Source organism: Zootoca vivipara, chromosome 14, assembly GCF_965207765.1.
Source record: "Zootoca vivipara chromosome 14, rZooViv2.hap1.1, whole genome shotgun sequence".
Lineage (NCBI taxonomy): Eukaryota > Metazoa > Chordata > Lepidosauria > Squamata > Lacertidae > Zootoca > Zootoca vivipara.
This window is the reverse complement of record NC_142597.1, coordinates 36,249,626-36,269,474: the sequence shown is the minus strand read 5'-3', so window position 1 is coordinate 36,269,474 and position 19,849 is coordinate 36,249,626. Positions and strand designations below refer to the sequence as shown.

The 19,849-nt window shown below is 45.0% G+C and overlaps 1 protein-coding gene across 1 annotated transcript in view; it reads right to left on the bottom strand.

Annotated features, from left to right (window-relative positions):
• Nucleotides 1–19,849, bottom strand: part of GALNT17 (polypeptide N-acetylgalactosaminyltransferase 17) — a 121,440-nt gene that overhangs the window by 54,929 nt on the left and 46,662 nt on the right. The window contains exons 3-4 of the mRNA XM_035139012.3: nucleotides 8,545–8,711; nucleotides 3,620–3,794 (exon numbers count right to left, since the gene is read on the bottom strand). Coding sequence (XP_034994903.1) covers nucleotides 3,620–3,794; nucleotides 8,545–8,711 — 342 coding nt within the window. The remainder of the gene's footprint in view (nucleotides 1–3,619; nucleotides 3,795–8,544; nucleotides 8,712–19,849) is intronic.

Genomic DNA, 19,849 nt, shown 5'->3' with positions numbered 1-19,849 from the left:
TTGGATTGTTTTATTTGATGTAGGTTGTAAACAGCTTTTAGATTCCCCCCCACTTAAAAATATAAAGCAGTATCGAAATGAAATGAATAATAATAAAAACAGCAACATAATCCAAAGCAAAGTCCTGCTCTCTGTGTAGTAAAACACAAGGGGAAATTCAATGCTCCATACTTCAAAGAAGCCCTTTCAAAACATAGGAGCTCAGTCAATTATAGTGTCCTCCTTGCTCTTCCCGAGTAAAAAAACCCAGTTCTGAAGAGCAAGTGACGAGCAATAATAGCATTTAGCTTAGCTCGGCGTACAGGTGCAAGCATTGAAAATAAGCCTTCTGAATACATCCTTCAGCTTTATTGTTCAAAGGGAGGCTCTGGTGACTCCACTCAAAATCTGTCTCTCCTCCACCTTGCTTGTTGTGTAGATATGCCACTATTTTACTCCTGGGTGCTTTCTGCATTCTTTTTCAAAGCACACAATGAAACATGCATTATAGGCTCACGTGTCACACATTTTTCAAGAACAAGGGAGATGGAATTTTCTTTTTTAAAAAGAAACATAACCTGTTTTGTTGTAAAAACATAGGAAGAGGAAGGGGGGGGGGGAGAGAGAGAGAGAGAGGCAGCACTTCCCTTTCAGCACAAAGCCCTTTCATATAGCCTTGACACTCCAGAAGCAAACAATCTCCGCAAGTGCCCCTCTAGGCTGGTGTGTGTGTGTGTGTGTGTGTGTGTGTGTGTGTGTGTGTGTGTGTGTGTTGTGGAAGCATTTTGCAACATGTCATTGACACAAATTGGTAGTGAATTTATCCTAGACTGTCTATACAGTAGCGCCCCCGCTCTGTGAAATACCCTCCCATAAGATGGGGGGGGGTAGAAATAATAAATTATTATTAAATTATTATGATATTGTGCATTTCTCCTTATTAAGAACTTAAAAGAGTTTTATCCACTGCTAGACCCATTCAAGTGAATAGGTGCCACTAACTTAGACTCATTACTTTTAATGGCTTTACTCTGAGTAGAACTTAGCTGGTGACAATCCATAAGTATAGGCAATGTGCACGCACGCACGCACTTACACACACCCCTTTACGTGGGGGTTACGTTCCAGGGCACCACACGCATCTGTGAAGTCTTATCTATTTGAAACACCTCTGAGAAAAGCCTGCAAATACCCCGTTCCACCCCTTTTTGTGATGTTTCCGGGTCACTTCCGGGTTTGGCGCGGTGTGCATATGCAAGGCTGCATATTGAACATGTGCAAGGCTGCATATTGAACATTTATTTAAGTAGAGCCCTGTTGAATCAGGCCAATGCCCCAACTAACCCAGCACCCTATTCTCACAGGGGCCACCAGAAGACTGCAAGTGGGGCCTGAGGGTACGAGAATTCTCCCCCTCTGTGATTCCCAGAAACTGGTATTCAAAAGTCCTCACTGCGTCATAGAATCATAGAATTGTAGAGTTGGAAGGGACCCTGAGGACCATGTAGTCTAGGCATAGGCAAACTCGGCCCTCCAGATGTTTAGGGACTACAACTCCCATCATCCCTGACCAGCTGTCCTAAATGGGGATCGAACCTGCAACCTTGGCATTATGAGCACCACGTGCTAACCATCTGAGCCATCTGGGATGTACATAGTACCTCTGGCAGTGGAGGCAGAACATAGCCACTGTGGCTCGTTCTTTTGTGGGGATTCCTGAATGATAATACTACCTTATCACTCTCTGGCAGGGCACTCTTGTACTATAGCACAACAATAGTGGGACGGAAAAACAACAACACCTGGAACATCAAGAATGCTTTGATGGTGTTTACTGCTTGGCAGGGGGTTGGACTGGATGGCCCTTGTGGTCTCTTCCAACTCTATGATTCTATGATCTGCGTTATGAAAATTGGCAGGATTGCAGCAGAATGTGACAGGTAAAAGGTAAAGGTAAAGGACCCCTGACAGTTAAGTCCAGTCACAAACGACTCTGGGGTTGCGGCACTCATCTCTCTTTACTGGCTGAGGGAGCCAGCGTTTGTCCGCAGACAGTTTTTACAGGTTATGTGGCCAGCATGACTAAGCCGCTTCTGGTGAAACCAGAACAGCACACGGAAACACTGTTTCCCTTCCTGCCAGACTGGTACCTATTTATCTACATGCACTTTGACATGCTTTCAAACCGCTAGGTGGGCAGGGCTGGGACCGAGCAAAGGGAGCTCCATTAGAAATTAAGCCAAATGTCTTCTCCAAAACTTTAGCAGATACAAACAGCGTTGAAAGCATGGCCTTGCATAACTATCCCAATGCCATCACGAGCACAAATTATTATGAAGGCACATTGATGTCTGGAGAAGCCCCAGGAGAAGCATTTTAAATGGCTTTTTGCTGCCTCCCACTTATTTTTAGTGTGGGAGACTTAGGCTAATGTAACTATTACTGACTTAAAGGGCAGGATCCATTGTTCCACTACCACAAATGTTCCATCCATGCAAACATTGCAGCTTGACAGGTGGTATTATCTTCCCTCTCCGCCCCCCTTCCCCGGGTTCTGGAGGTTCTCCCACGCACCCCAAGCCAATCTTAGGGTACATGGGGTGCACTGAAAGAAAATGGACGGAAAGCCCAGTTGCTTAAGCAGAGGTCCTTGCAAAGGGCTCTCACTGGTGGGGTACATTAGGTGAACCCCATCCAGCATGTTCCTGGTGTGAGATCATGAGGCTGAATTTGAGGCAATGAGGGGTAGAGATGGAGGGAGAATGTGTTCTTATTTTTACATCTTCATACAAGCCAACCTAATTTTCACTTCTCTGAATTCTGTGATACGGTTCTCCAACAACAACAACAAATGTACATATTATACAGAAATGCACCCAAAAATTCATGTATGAGTGAATATATATATATATATATATATATATATATATATATATATATATATATAATGTATTGTATTAGGGAGAATTGCTTGCCCAAATACATATATTATTCAAATGCATTTACAAATGCAGCCTTAAATGGAAACAGACATCCTGGTTGCCAAACAGTGGCTCTCAAATTTCAGCAGCGGCCTGTGTGATGCTAAATTTGGCGCCCCATCCTGCTAATAATAATAATAATAATAGTTTATTTAAAACCCACCCATCTGGCTGGGTTTCCCCAGCCACTCTGGGCAGGTCCCAACATAATAATAATAATAATAATAATAATAATAATAATAATAATAATAATGCGATAAAATATCAAACATTAAAAAACTTCCCTAAACAGGGCTGTCTTCAGGTGTCTTCTAAAAGTCACATGGTTGTTTATTTCCTTGACATCTGGTGGGAGGGCGTTCCACAGGGTGGGTGCCACTACTGAGAAGGCCCTATACCTGGGTCCCTGTGACTTCGCTTCTCGCAGTGAGGGAACCGCCAGAAGGCCCTCGGAGCTGGACCTCAGTGTCCGGGCTGAACAATGGGGGTGGAGAAGCTCCTTCTGGTACACTGGGCAGTATTGTTCTGGCACCCCCTGCAGTGTGACGGCTAGAGAGACTGCAGTGGTCACACTATCCTGAAAGCCACCTCCCTTGCAGGATGACCAACACATTGTTCTGCTAATGAGTTAGCCCTGGAGCCTTAAGCGCTTCACGTACCAGCCTGCTGTGAACTCCACGTGTGCGTCGAAGAAGCCAGTGATCTGGCCCAAGGCGACCTTCCAGCCTTCGATGCGAGCTCGGATGAGGCCTTCCCTTTTCTGATTGCGGACCACCTTCACCAGGCCAGGGTATCGTTTGTTGACATACTCTTCCAGGGGCGCCTTCAACTCCTCTAGAATGAGAAAGAGAAACCCAAAGAACTGGAGTGACGTGGAGACTTTGGGAGTCAAAGCAGAAGCTGAGATGTTCTCCTACACTTTTCATCTGCCCAGTCTCTCTTTGACATTCCCCAAACAAGCCATGGCAGGCTACTATTCAACAGGTTCAGCACTCCACATCAAATAATATATATAGGGGGAAACCCCACCCATCTAATTTCTGTCTGTTGTGAAGCTGTTAAAAGCACTGATGTGTCACTACAAAAACCAAGGGAACAGCAACCCCAACCTACTGCAACTGGCTTAATTCAATTATAAATCACTGCTGCACCACAGCAAACTACTTCATTGCAGTTGAAGATGGCAAATTGACTGAGGCATGATTTTCATTCAATAATTAGATAAGACGGGGCTAATTTGAGAGAAGCACTAAATCAAAAGAGTTTTTTTCGTTCGGTGCACTTAAAAGTTATTTTTGTTCCTCACACAAAGTACTTCGTTGCAGTTAAGGCTGGGAAATATATTTTAAGCATTCTTCTGCTCCAGCCCTAAACACTCACCATTTCCATTAGGAAGAGCAGCATAGAAAATAGTTTGTATTTGATGCTCAACATTGGGGAAATCCAATTCCCCATTTTCATTTTTTAACTAAAACTGTAAGAGAGAGAGGGAGGCACACACAGCGAGAGAGAAGCCTTAGATCTTCAGAGGTGAAATGAGGGAGGTGATTTAGAACAGGCATCCCCAAACTTCGGCCCTCCAGATGCTTTGGACTACAATTCCCATCATCCCCAACCACTGGTCCTGTTAGCTAGGGATCATGGGAGTTGTAGGCCAAAATATCTGGAGGATGGGGATGCCTGATTTAGAAACTCGCCCATGTAGGAAGCCAGTTGCTACCAAGGCTGTAAAAGTAGCATGGAGAAAGCAAATAGGGAAAAGTTTGATTCCCTCTGTATGGGAAATGCACCCAGAAGACAAAAATGTATCAAGGAGTTAGTGATCTGACATGGTTACCCTTCCTGCCTCTGTTCCTTCTCCCTCCCTCGCTCTTGTTAAGGTTTTTGATGGTTTGAGAACAGTCTTCAATATCCTGAGAACATAGGGAGGAGGTGAAATCCCAGCTGCCTTAATCAGTGGTGGAGGATAATGCCGGGTACCTTCTTTGATGTTGGACATTGTTTTGAGAAAGTGAGGCATTGGGTGGGGGTGGCTAATGGATGATCTGCATGTCTGGCAAGCCACACAGGCTATCTATAAAATCAGATGGTTTGGGCATAGTTTCTTTGAAGCTCGTGCATGGACTGATCAGCCATGCAAACTGAGGCTACCTGGGGGAGTCGCTTCGCCGCTTCTTGAGGGCTTCCAAGTGGCAGGTGGGAGTGCTTGCTTGGTATGTATACATTGCTTGCTGTTTGAGAATAAAATTTTTAATCTTCTCACTCACTTGTGTATTTTGTAATGCTTCTGAATCTCATTTTAAAAAACAAACAAACCCTTGCCTTGGGCAAGACACCCCTCTCCCACTGCAACTCAAGAGGCATTCAGTGAAGCTAAATGTTAGGAGATTGCAGACAGAACAATTACACTATGGAATCCACTCCCACAAGAAGCAAGTGATGACCACCAATTTGGATGGCTTCATGAAGATTAGTCATGCTATTAGCCATGACGGCTATGTTATATGAGGTTTTTTCTTTTTTCTTTTTCTTTTTTCTATATCTTTTCTTTTTCTTTTTCTTTTTTTTCTTTTTCTTTTTTAAGGACATGGATGGATGGAGGGCTGGGTGGACATCCTTCTCTGCCTTCTCTCATCACCCTAGGGCCCACTGGTGGCAGAGGTGGCCTCAGGGGGAGAGGAGGGGGGGGGATAAACCCAGCCACAAAATAGACCACCTTCGACTGTTCTCTCTGCATAGGGCTCTCTCGTGGCAGGGGGGGCTGTGGGGGGAGGGCGGAAAAGGTGGATGAATTTGATTTGTCTGTTTTGTTCTATTTTTGTAAAACTAATAAAAATTATTATAAAAAAATATATGAAATGGTTCATATGGGTGGGAAATTGGCTCTTTAGCTCCTGCGTACCCCAAAAGGTTCTTTTGTTCCACTTTCTTCTACAAATACTGGTGGGAGGGGCGGGAATCTCACTACAGAACTTCAGGAATTATTCCAGTTTCTCTTTCTCAGAGTCTACTGCTGGTAAAGACATTTGCAAGGTCAACATGCTTTGGAGATAAGTGGCAAAGCAGCCTGCTACTTCAAGAGAATGTAGGAATAAGAAATAAAAGGAGTGGTAAACAGCAGAGCGAAACCTCATGGGCTCAGGCTGAGATGGCGTCAAATGAAATGGGTTCATGGCTTGCACTTTGAATGCGCAGACTTCTTGTGTGTGCAAATAAAGCTGTATTTGCAGGACACAGTTCCCCCACACACACCACACAGCCATTGCCCGCCGTTTATTGCTCTGCCTTTTATGCCAAAGTGAAGATGCAGGAACAAAAGGGGGACGTCAAAGCAGCTGCGTGGCAGATTCCCACTCTGCCCCTCTAAATGGAAGTCACTTCCCTTCTGAGAAAATTCAAAGAGGCAGAGATTATAAATTGTCTCTAAGTCCCATAAGGCTGGTGTTGGGTTTCTTCATAGCATTGTTTTGACATAAGGCAATGCCATTAATATTTCAAAGTGCAGGCTTATGGCGCAGGCTCAGCACCACTGAAGCTGCAAAAAAACAAGGTTTAAGTTGTTCATGAAGGAACAGGAGGCAGCTGAAAGTAGAATGCAAGCAAGATAAGTGGGAGTTTGCAGCGCAGTGGGTTGAATTCCTGGCACCTCCAGGTAGGAATGGGAAAGAACAGTCTGAAAGACTGGAGTGTCCCCTGACAGCCTGGCCCCATCTGTGCTATACATTTAAGCATCATTATACCACTTCAAACCATCATGGCTCCCCCTCCCAAAGAATTATGGGAACTGTAGTTAGTGAAGGGGCTGAAAGTTGTTAGGTGGCACCCTATTCCCCTCACAGAGTTACAATTCTGAGATTCCACATGTAGATGGATGGATTGTTAAACCAGTCAAGAAACTGTAGCTCTGTGATGGGAATAAGGGTCTAGAAACTGTAGCTCTGTGACGGGAATAAGGGTCTCCTAACAAATCTCAGCACCATTAAACTATAGTTCCCATGATCCTTTTTTTTTTTTTTGGAGGGGGGGAGCCAAAACCGTTTAAAGTTTTCAACAATGAGGCAATATATATCTGCCTATCCTTACTCAGAGAATTGATGCTACATTGCATCTATTGAGGTTACATTCATTAAGAGGCTGAGGGATGTAATGTAAACGAATAATAGAGAGCCCAAACTACAGTTACTAGGAATCTTTGGGGAAAGATGGGACTGCTTTTTTAAAATTTTTGAAAATGTATATATTTGGTTTTTCAAATTAAAATTTTACAGAGATATATCAAATATAAATCATAGAAACAGGATTCCAAGGAATCTCCTGGACTTCCACCCTCCCCTTTGTGGGTCCTATTATTAATCAGTTCCTCCCGCATCTTTTATGATGATCCAAATCCTTTACCTCTTCCATTACGTCCATAATTCAACCTTAAACTACAAGTGATATTCCAATCCTACTAACTACAAGTGATATTCCAATCCTACTAACGATTTTAACAGTGGTCTTTAAGATATAAATTCTCCCCGTTCCTTATTAAAATTTTGGTCTTCCTGATTTCTGACTCTTCCGGCCATTTTCGCCATTTCAGCATAGAATCTAGGACTGTTTAAAGTGGTGTGAGACTGCTTTAAATGTATAGTGCAGATGGGGCCTTGGTTGGCTCTATTTGTCCTTCGCTCTGGTTCCATGCACTGTTTGAACTCCCTGCCTCCCAATGGACTCCGGCCACCGCTGCTGGGTATGAAATTCCCACACCCAGCCCACCAAGGTCACCCTTTCAAGCTGAACAAGTTCGGCTGAGGGTTTTCAGTTCAAATGCCTTAACACAAGATGCCCTATCTAGAATTTCCCATGCAACTGAATGATCCACAGATAGTCTACATTTTATTGATAGCATCTGTGGCACCAGGCATGGGGAGGAGGGCAGATATATACATAAGGAAGTATATATCAAATTTACCCTTCTCGTCCCAAAATGAGCTACTGCTAGGAAGGATGCCCCTTCCCTCAACACCTGGTGCTTCCTAGTGGATTTCTGGATGGCCAATCGTGTATGATTCGTGAGGCAAGGAGATAAGAGGGCAAAATAAAGATGTGTGGTTTGAACACAAGGGAGTGCCAGGATGCTATGAAAGGCAGCGGACAGTTGCGTAACTTGCAGGTAGCTCTGGAGCATACCTGCCAAGTTCCTGCCGGAAAAATAAGGGATCGGCAGACCGGAAGTAGCACTGCCGCCATTTTGGAACTGGGTAGAGCAGCACCGGAAGTCGCTTCACTTCTGAGCATGCTCCGCCCAGTTCCAAAATGGCCACCACACCAGAAATCGCTTCTGCGCATGTCCAGAGACTCCAGACATGCACAGAAGGAGCCTCCCCAGACCGGTAAGTAAACCGGGGAAAAACAAAAAAATCCGTTTTTCCAGCTGGGAACGGCTGGAAAAACGGGGGTTTCCCGGGGAATACGGGAGACTTGGCAGCTATGCTCTGGAGTCCAAGTGAGCATCCAGTGGAGGTTGGTCCATTAGAGCAAAGGGTGACTAATTTGAGAATGGCCTGCATGTGTTGTCCTCCAAAGGTATTAGCTCACTCACCTTCGTCACTGTTGTCATCTACGAGAATTATCTCCTTCAGCAGGTGAGCAGGTGTGTGATTCACCGCACTGTGCACTGAACGCAGGATGACCGACAAGGCCTCGTTCACGAAGATAAAAATAATAGAAATCTGCGGGAGATCCTTGGGGTATTTCAGCTCTTTACACCTGTAAGGCAGAGAGGGAGCGAAGCAAAGTTAGCCAAAGACTTAGGACTCAGCTACACTAGTCAAAAAACAGCGTTCTGAATGCGTTATAAACATGCAACACCAGATGGCGCTGGGGAGCAAAAAAATATCTAGGTGATTATCCACAACCTTTTTTAATGCTGTTATAACAATTTCATTTCTGACTTATTTATAGCGTTTTTTTCCCCCTGTGTGTAGATCAACCCTTAGAATACTTTCTACAACCCCCAGAAGCAGAACATCCGCAAGGACTGTTATTGCATTGAACCAGGGGTGAACAGATCAGCCAATTTGTTTCCATGTCACTTTTGCCTGTGTTTTTTTTTCTTCCCCACAAGTCTGTTCCAATTTTGAGCTAATCTGTTGTTGGTTTTTTAATCTACGTAGAAATTTGCATTTAAATACATATTTTCCAAACCTATTTTCTTGCAAGTTACACATTTGAGCAGAGAAACTGCATCAGAACATTTGGGAAGGGCAAAAGCCAGAGGAGAAACTGGATCCAACCTGCACATTAGTCTGAGAGATAGAAATCAAGTCCTTTCCTGTCTGAAATCATAGCTGAAATCGAATTCCTCAAGCATCCTGGGAATGACCTCCTGGGCTTCCCTCCTGCACGGTTACAGGATCAGGTCCATCAGTCAAGCAGGGCTTGCTGGTGGAAGATGTCTGGGAGATGAACCAGATGTAGAAGACTTGGGGAGAGACAACGCTGTTGACAAAGCTGGCTTGTTTCCACTAACCATAGGGATAATGAACCATCATTTAAGTTCCTACAACATGCTAAAGTATATCAAGCATAAAAGAGAAGCAGAAACCTTCCATCTCCTCAGGGCTGCAGTGGATGAAAGGAAAGTACATGAGCTTCAATGCTGCTCATCCTCCTACCACTAAACTATGGTTTAGCACAGGCATCCCCAAACTGTGGCCCTCCAGATGTTTTGGCCTACAGCTCCCATGATCCCTAGCTAACAGGACCAGTGGTCGGGGAAGATGGGAATTGTAGTCCAAAACATCTGGAGGGCCGAAGTTTGGGGATGCCTGATTTAGCATGCCATCTAAAAGCAGTTCAATAAGTTCACTTCTCACCCTGATATTTAACTTTGACCGAACTCTGAAGGAGGACAACTCTAGCAACTCACAGAGAGATACCAGGGAACAGGAACAGACCCTGTTAAGTAGCAGTAGATGGAATGCGTAGATACTTCATGCTGCAAACTGTATAGATGTAGAATCCTACATGACGGGTAAGAGCTGTTTGACAGTGGAACAGACTCCCTCGGGAGGTGGTGGGCTCTCCTTCCGTGGAGGTTTTTAAGCAGAGGATGGATGGCCATCTGTCATGGATGAAGTAGCTGAGATTCCTGCATTACAGGGGGTTGGATTAGATGACCCTTGGTGTCCCTTCCAACTCTACGATACCCACTAAAGGTGAAGGTAACCGACTCTGGGGTTGCGCGCTCATCTCGCATTATTGGCCGAGGGAGCCGGCGTACAGCTTCCAGGTCATGTGGCCAGCATGACAAAGCCGCTTCTGGCGAACCAGAGCAGCGCACGGAAATGCCGTTTACCTTCCCGCTGTAGCGGTACCTATTTATCTACAGTAATACCTCGGGTTACAAACACCATCCGTTCCGGGCCGCAGTTCGTAACCCAAAAAGTTCGTAACCCGAACCGCCATTTTGCGCATGCACAAAGCGCTATTTTCGCGCTTTGCGCATGCGCAAACCGCGTGTGCTGCCTTTGCGCACGCGCGTGCGGCAAAAATACTTCCGGGTTTGCGCAGTTCGTAACCCGAGTTGTTCGTAACCTGAGGTGTTCGTAACCTGAGGTACGACTGTACTTGCATTTTGACGTGCTTTCAAACTGCTATGTTGGCAGGAGCTGGGACCAAGCAACGGGAGCTCACCCCATCACAGGGATTCGAACCGCCGACCTTCTGATCAGCAAGCCCTAGGCTCAGTGGTTTAACCCACAGCGCCACCTGGGTCCCTGTACGATACCCACTAGGGTGTAACTATTAACCTTTAATGGCAAAAATGGGGACTAAGGAGAATGTTGAGGGGGGTACCTGGTAGGTTTTATCATATGTAACACCATTGCAGCAATACATCTCTCAGGCACCTCCACTTTTTCCACTTATGCACTAAACTAAATGCCCATAAACATATTTCAACATTTGGCTTTTGAATTACGGCAAGCGTTGCTGTGGCTTTCTGAAGCAAAGCACCTCTGGGGATTCTCCCCAACAGTTCTATGTGCCTCTTATGACTTGTGGGATTAAAGACCTAAGCAGGCAAATGGCCTTCCTGGTTATAGAGATAAACAGCATGCCTGGATTGGAGCCTCCTTTGAATACTGTTATATTGATGGAAAGTCGCCTGAACTATGCCAAACTTTCATGGAGCAGGCCTAGCTACTAGCAGCAGCAAAGGCAGCTCAGTTTTAGCAAGTTAATAAATTTCCTTAATGCCTCCACTTTGCATCCCACAGAGATTTCTGGTACCGTATTAGAATATAGGAGACAGAAGGACGAGAGTGTTTTGCCTGGAATAGCTTCAGAGCTCACGTTAAGAATTCTTTTAAGTGTTTGCCATTTTAACAGAGAGGCGTACTACCACCCTCGTTTGCAAGCAAATTGGTGTGGCAGAAAATTCCCATATTCAAGTGGTCAGGGATGCTTCCTATATAGTTGGCTTAATGACATCAGAGCACCAGAACATTGCTTGGAAAGCCTGGCGTAATGTGGATTAAATCTTCACATGCAGATCTGGAGAACCCATTCCAATCAGCATGGGGGTGCTTCTACAACAGGGGGTGCAATGGCCCCTTTGAGGTCTTCCCCACGAATCCACTGAGCTCCCAAGTCACCTCCCCCTTGCTCATGAGATGTAGAGGATAGCTTCCTTTCTCTCTCTGGAAAAGTACAGAGAGCTGAAGGAGGAACTTAGAAGAATAAACGCTCTTTCCCACTTCCTCTTTCATCTTGGTGGTCTCCAAGGCGCAGATTCACTTTACTGGCTCTGATTTTTATCCAGATCCCTTGGAAAAGAGTGCATGCTCTCTTTCTGTCTTGTGAACTGAGACGGAAGGAGGCTGAAAGCAGAGCCAAGCACAGTGTGGCTTCAGTGGCCAGCTCCTCCTGAGTGCATGAAAGGAGGAGCCACCAGCCACTGAAGACTTCACCGCACTGGGCTCCACACTCGGCCTCCTCCCAACGATGTGATGTCATGTGCATGACATCACATGTGCACAGTGCACAAAGCAGGTTCTCCCATAAAGGAGAGCATGGGTTGCGGAAGGGTTAACAATACATCCCAGGGGTGGAAGAGGTGGGTCAGTTTGGATGGCCACATGTGTAATTGGTGGGTGTGCTGTTGCTGGGGAAATATTGCTTGTAGCAAGTGATTGATTGACAGCCTTACCCTATATATGCCTGGAGAGCAGCTTCAGTTCCACTTTTGCTGCTCGCAACAAATCTCCCGCCCACCCTCCTCTAATTTTAGGTGTCTTTGCATTGACCTTGCTGCGCCTGTCATGGGGTCGCCTGCTTTGGATCAGGGGCCTGGTAGGAATTTTGCCACTTGGCTGATTGGCTGGTGCCAGGTGTTTTTTTGCCTATTACGCTACAATAAGTCACAACTTGTAAGGTTGGCGGTTAGGCATTGGTTCAAATTGGATGGTTGAGGGGTACGGATTTGGTTGGGCCTGCTCCTCATGGTTGCTGCTGCCTTTAGGGGTATTCCCTTAAAGGAATCCTGGGGCTCTACATGTTAGTCCATTTATCCCTGTTAGGGGCCAGGGCCGCGCATGAGCCTCGGGGAGCATCTGAGGGATGAGGTCAAGGGCTTGGGCCCCTGCCCCGACCTCTCCCAGAGGGTGCTCGCCTACTGGTTCCCCTACTAGGCTAGTGGGAGTCGGATCTGTCCCAGGCGGGGGACAGACGGCAAGAACCAATGCCTAAGCAACCACTCACATTCAGTTGTATTTAAATAAACTTGTGGCCAAATCAATGCCAAAAACCTTAAGCTTAAAATATTGTGTGAGGTGTGAGTTATTGGGGGGATGTCTTGGTACCTCGGCATGCAATGGGCTGGTCAGTCTTGGGCACAGCTTGGCACCTCTGGCCACAGCTCTGCCAAAGCATATGTTGGATAGCAAAGGTCTCCCGTTTATGAAGCAAGGCATTTGTAAATTGGAAAGATTTCTAGTAAATAAAAATAACAATGCACACCACCAATTGCCACAAGGTGTTAGCGGTGGAGAGGCAAGCCCAAAATAACCTCAAATCACCCAGAAATGCAATACAGCTTTTGTCCACCACCACTTACTCTTCATAATAAAGAGCTATTTGCCGGGTTGCTTTTGATTCTCAGATGAAAACAACCCTCTTTCAAATATCCATTCATACCCAGAGTGTTAGTTATTGCTTCGATTAAAGCAGCCGAGTTGAAGGATGCTTGATTAATTTTCTTCCACACAAACACCGAGATCAACCAGAAAATTAACTGAGCTGTGCATAATTACGCGGAGCGTCTGAGAAGACGTTAAGAGAGAGAGAGAAACTTCAGAGTTATATTTATGAGACGTCCCTTTCCCAGCTTCCCTAAGCTGAACGACATGCTTTGATTTAGATGCTTATTTTCCTTTGTGCTTTGCTCGTTCCTTTACGCCTGCCACCTTTCAAAAGGAAGACATCCATAGGAAGTCAGTTTATGTGTAATTTATGAAGCACCAGGTAAGAAATCTTTCCTCTGAACAAAGACGCTCCTCTCCCCAAAGACTTGATGATGAAATCCTTTGACAGAGTTGGCAGCAACAGAAGCAGCGCCAGAGTTACGTTACATGTAAGGACAGATGAATCTGGCCGTTTCAGATTCTCTCGGCTCCTCCTTTTCTCAATCTTAAATTCAGTGCTCCAGTTTCGCAGCAACTTACAATTCCCTCCCTGCCCAAAAACACTCCTCATGAAAATTCATCAGCATTCTAGCAGGGATTTTTTTTCTAAACATACCCATTTTTGTACACAGTTTGGACTAACATACATATTTTTGCAAATAACTTTCCTTACGCATTTTTCATTCTATTCTCATCAAGGTACACACTTTTTTGCACACCGAATACATTATTTTGTGTGTGCAGATCAGCTGTTTGGAGAACTGCATCGTAAAATTCAGGGAAGTGCAAATATTGGCTCCCCCTGAGTAGGAAGAAAAGACTTTCCCATTCAGGGCGGGGTTTTCCCTGTGCCATTTTGACTCTCAGTCCAAGCTGCCTACAGCAGGCATCCCCAAACTGTGGCCCTCCAGATGTTTTGGCCTACAACTCCCATGATCCATAGCTAAGAGGACCAGTGGTCAGGGAAGATGGGAATTGTAGTCCAAAACATCTGGAGGGCCGAAGTTTGGGGATGCCTGGCATATAGGTATCTGCACATATTTTGTAGGCTCTCTTCAGGCCAATTCATGCATTCAGGGCAAATGCATGAAGCCCCAACATGGGTGGGTGGGTGGAAATTGGCAAGCCCCACCACTAACATCCCAGTGCATGCTCAACACCACACACAAGAGGTAGGAACTCTTGACTCTTCTTGTGTTGTAGTAGACAGAGCTTTGACCTGATCTACGAAGACTGTTATCATGTTCTTATGGACCAGAAGGTTCAGGGTAACCCTAGAGTTTGCAGTATTAAAAATATTTTAGGGAGGTGAGAGTCTAATGAGGACTGAGCATGCTCGGTGGCCAGTAAATGCCAAGTTGATGTGAGAAGAGGGGATGCAAACCTGGGAGGAGAAAATGAGTACTCTGGCCATGAGTGCAATATTTTGCTAAAGGATTACTTAAATGATATAACCATTGAGCCCTAAATATGGGGTGGGAGATTCATGGAAAAAGAATGGAAGGAATCAAGAACTTTCTCTTTCTCTCTCCTTTTGTATGGAAAACTATTTGGTATGTTGTCAAGGGGACAGGTTAGATTTTTTTTGCTTGGTTGAAACTCTTCTTTTATAGCACATTCCTTTTTTAAAATTTTCTTTTGCAGCGTGGGGTTTGCAGTACCATGTTTTCTATTCATACCTTAACACGCTCTCATTGTTACCTCCCACACGCGGGAAGAATTCACAATCAACCTTCAGATCCATTAAGAAAACTCTATGCCAAAGTTCAAAGGAAGATACCCAAACAAAGAAGTATTGTATTGGCAGGAAGGAGTGGGAGAGAATCAGCAGTGAGAGAGTCTATTGCTTCCAAAATTCTGTATTCTTGTTGAATCTGGGTAATCAAACTCATAAAGCTATATTCTTGCCTCCAACGCCAGAAGGGGCAAGACAACACAACAAAGTGTGCAGGGGATGGAATCTATTTATTTGCACCCAATCATGTAGGGGGCGGGGCGGGTTAAGCATATTTTCCAACTGTCCAATTTCCCCATCAGACACCCCCTGCAAAAAGGAAAAAGGAGAAAAAGTTGAGCACACACAACATACGCTTTCCTCCTTGTAAATGGTGGCTTCTCCTTAGGAGAGGAGTCAGTAATCTACTATACAGCCAAAATTCATTTATGAGTCTGCACACAAAAGGGAGTGCTTTAAGGGCATGCAATGAAAAGAATGGTGAAGAAGAGGAGGTTCACTCAAAACAGAAGGTGTTTTTTGCTGCTTGTGTTAAGTATGGAAGCTGAGTGAAATCTATTCTTATATAATAAATTCTGAACATGCTATCATTGTTATTGCCTGTCATTTAAGTGCTTAATAAAGCACATACAGTATGTGGACCGAGAATACTTTGGACACCTCATGGGAAGAGAAGACTCCCTGGAAAAGACCCTGAAGTTGGGAAAGATTGAGGGCACTAGGAGAAGGGGACGACAGAGGACAAGATGGTTGACAGTGTTCTCAAAGCTTCTAACAGGAGTTTGACCAAACTGCGGGAGGCAGTGGAAGACAGGAGTGCCTGGCGTGCTCTGGTCCATGGGGTCACAAAGAGTCGGACACGACTAAACGACTAAACAACAACAAAGCACATATAACCAACATGATTAATTCCACCCCCATTTTTTTCAACTGCTAATTTTTACCCCCGATTACCACATTTTGTTCGTAACACACACACACACACACAAACACACACACACACACACACACACACACACACACACCCCTTTCCACTAACCATAGGAAAGCAACTTGGAGCTGCATCTGAGCAAAGCCATAAATTGCCCTTCAAATGGCAGCTAGCAGGATCCCAATCAAGAACAGGAGCCCAGGCTCCAAGGAGGAAGGAGCAGCCAGATCCATCACCACCAGAGGTCAACACAGGACTAACGCAGGCCAAGGCCAGCAGCTCAGCAGTTCCTGAGCCCAAGATCCCCAAATAAAATCTCTGGTGCCCGTTATCTACAGAAACAGCACCCCTCTGATGTACCACTGGCGATATCTGGGTTTCAACATTGTGATATATCACCAGCTAAAGATGGCAATATACCAATATAGCACAATGTCTGAAATAAGGATGGAGCTACGTAGAGGCACTGGGCTGGCTTCACGGTTCTTCCCACATTGTGATTTTTGCAGGGGCCTGCTCTTGTGATTCGCTGCCCCCTGAAGGAGCCAGGGGAGGGCTAAGCCGGCAGAGATAACAGGAACTGCAGGAATCGAGAGAAGCTCTGGCTGGCTTCACGGTTTTTCCCACACTGTGATAGCACACAAACACACACACACACCACCACCACACCACCACCATCATATATTGCCTGGTCAAAAATTTTGAAACCGATTTCATGGTAATTATTATTAATAATAATTATTATAATTTATACCCCATCCATCGGGCTGGGTTTCCCCAGCCACTCTGGGCGGCTTCCAACAGAAGTATTAAATACAATAATTTCTTAAACATTAAAAGCTTCCCTAAACAGGGCTGCCTTCAGACGTCCTCTAAAAGTCTGGTAGTTGTTTTTCTCTTTGACATCTGGTGGGAGGTTGTTCCACAGGGCGGGTGCCACTACCGAGAAGGCTCTCTGCCTGGTTCCCTGCAACTTGGCTTCAGACAGCGAGGGATCTGCCAGAAGGCCCTCGGCACTGGTAAGGACTTTAAACTGGTTTTGGTCAATATGTCAATATATTGCCCAGCCCTACCCACTAGCCACTGAAAGCGAGGGATACAATGTCAGTCTGGCAGCACAAACCATGCGCTGAGAGGGACTTGTCAGAGTAGAGAAGGAGTGCTAATTTCTGAGCCTTCTGCTCCTCAAGGAATGAGCAGAGCCTGGCAGGGAGGTGTTGATCTGGGACCTGGAAAAGCAGGGATGAGGAGATGTTTCATTCCATTTGCATTTAAATGCAAATCTACTTAATCCACAATTTCTGAAGCAACATGTGAAGCTTCTAAATCTGTATTTCTGGCTTTTGCTATGCAGTTCTCCAACCATATTATACAATCTGTGTATAAATGCACATATGAGTGTAAACAATACACAAGCATGCATTGATGTAGGGGAAATTGCTCATAATCAAAAGCAGAAGGTCGAGCCAAAGAACAATTTGGCCACTGGCCCTGGTGTCCATGCTCTGTCTACTCAGTTGGAGAAAGGAAGTTCCTCACCAAATGTTACATTGAAGAAAGGATGTTCCTTACCAAATTGTGAAGGGATTTAAAACCTTAGAAATACTTGTGGTATTCCTGGTTATAATCTTATGTTGGTATGTATTTATAATATTGATGGTGACAGCAGCCACGAAATTAAAAGACACATGCTTATTGGGAGAAAAGCAATGACAAACCTAGACAGCATCTTAAAAAGCAGAGACATCACCTTGCATACAAAGGTCCGTATAGTTAAAGCTATGGTTTTCCCGGTAGTGATGTATGGAAGTGAGAGCTGGACCATAAAGAAGGCTGATCGCCGAAGAATTGATGCTTTTTGAATTATGGTGCTGGAGGAGACTCTTGAGAGTCCCATGAACTGCAAGAAGATCAAACCTATCCATTCTGAAGGAAATCAGCCCTGAGTGCTCACTGGAAGGACAGATCGTGAAGCTGAGGCTCCAATACTTTGGCCACCTCATGAGAAGAGAAGACTCCCTGGAAAAGACCCTGATGTTGGGAAAGATTGAGGGCACAAGGAGAAGGGGACAACAGAGGATGAGATGGCTGGACAGTGTTCTCGAAGCTACGAAAAGGGTTTGACCAGGCAGTGGAAGACAGGAGTGCCTGGCGTGCTATGGTCCATAGGGTCACGAGGAGTCGGACATGACTAAACGACTAAACAACAACAGCAACAACAACATTTATAATATTGAATAGATCATTTTGTTATATGAATGTATAAGAATAGATTTTCATTCACATCTTTTTACACCACTTAGGCCTCAAGCGGCTGAAGAAGCCAAAAGGCAAAACAGGTTGTTTTTATTCCGGAAAACCTTGCTCTGCTTGCATTTACTTATGGACTTCACACTTCATAGGATCCACATATATTGGGTCCTGTTTGAACATTTGTTGTAATACTTTATTTGGACTTACATGACAGAGCGGTTGAGTGCCACTACTATTTACTACATTGTTTACCCCTATGTGGAGATAAATTAAACATTGTATGTAATTTTCTCAGCAGGTTGCATTTTTGTGGTTTATGCTTGAACTGTACGTGACCTAGGTTCTTTTGGTGTTGGATTCCTCAGTTGGAGACAGCAATGCTTCTGAACAATAGTTGCTGGAAATTGCAGGAGGGGAGAGGGCTCCTGTGCTTTGATCCTGCTTGTGGGCATCTGGTTGGCCCCTGTGAGAACAGGATGCCGGATGAGATGGGCCGCTGGCCTGGTCCAGTAGGCATTTTTATGCTCTTAATTTTGAATGTCTCAGTCAGGAACAACGACCCCTTGCCCAGATAAATTCTCAACCTGAACTGGAAAGCTTTTGTAGATCTGTAGAGGTGAGCCAACTTTAAGCCCAGGGAGGTGGCGTGATTACACTACTCAACCTCTAGCCTTCATGACTCACTACAACGTGCCTTGGTTTTCTTGATTCTCATCCCCGCAGCTCCTGACAGTATTTATCATCCAATCCACGGTGATGAAACACAAGGTGTATTGCACCAGAAGCAAATGGATTCTGGGGCTAATATCAAGTAACGTTTCCTTCCAAGGTTACTTTGCACTTCTGAAATTCCTTAAGCTGAAGAAAAGGCCAAAGCTACTTTTGCTGAAAAGAAAAAAACGCAAGGTGGTTTTTTGTTTGTTTGTTATTATTATTCAAGAAAATGGCAGATCACAAAACAGGAAGGGAGGCTGCCAGCCTCCTTGAATCTGTTGGTTTTGTAAATTGCCTAGTGGTTTCTATGTGCCTATACATGCTTCCAGAGCTATGATTAGATTAATACACAGTTTCAAATAAGCCAGAGGGGGGCTTAGCCAGTTTCCCCTGCTAATAGAGCAATTTGAAACCCATTTGAGCTAAATTCCTTAGACTTGTGTATATTTTAATCAGATGCGAAGATGAGTTAAGCATTTGGGCTCCCCACCCCTCATTTGCTTTTAACTTCTACAAAAGACTCACCCCCACACACACACACACACATGTAACTTGCTTTCTGAAAGGGAGGGAGAAAACAGGAAAAGCCGTGTCTAGCAATACTGTGGCACATTTTTATACAGAATTAAGAAGAGTGTGTGATAGAGCATGAATGAAAGAACGACCTGCAAGTTGTCCCACATAGGCACATGCAAGTCCTCTTCAGACAAAAGATCAATACAAAAGGTCTGAAACTGCTTGGGTGCACAACCAAAACCCCTATGCGCTGCCACTGCTCTTTGAAGGAGTCTTCAGGGAGACACTGTGTTCAAGCCACACAGTCAAGAACCCCAATTGTTGTGGATTCCCATCTGCAGTCAAGAACCCGGATTGTCTAGGATTCCCAACTCCAAGGATGGTCAGGAGAGAAGGTCAGCATGGAAGGATATGTACCTGTGTGCAAACCTCTCCCCACTTTAAGTTCACACATGCTACATATTATCTGAAACCGGCCTGCGGGAGAAACGGATATGAAAGTGCAGGTGCGGGCGGGGGAAATTAGAAATGCCCCACCACTCTATTTTAGCTTTGTGACTCCAGAAATTGA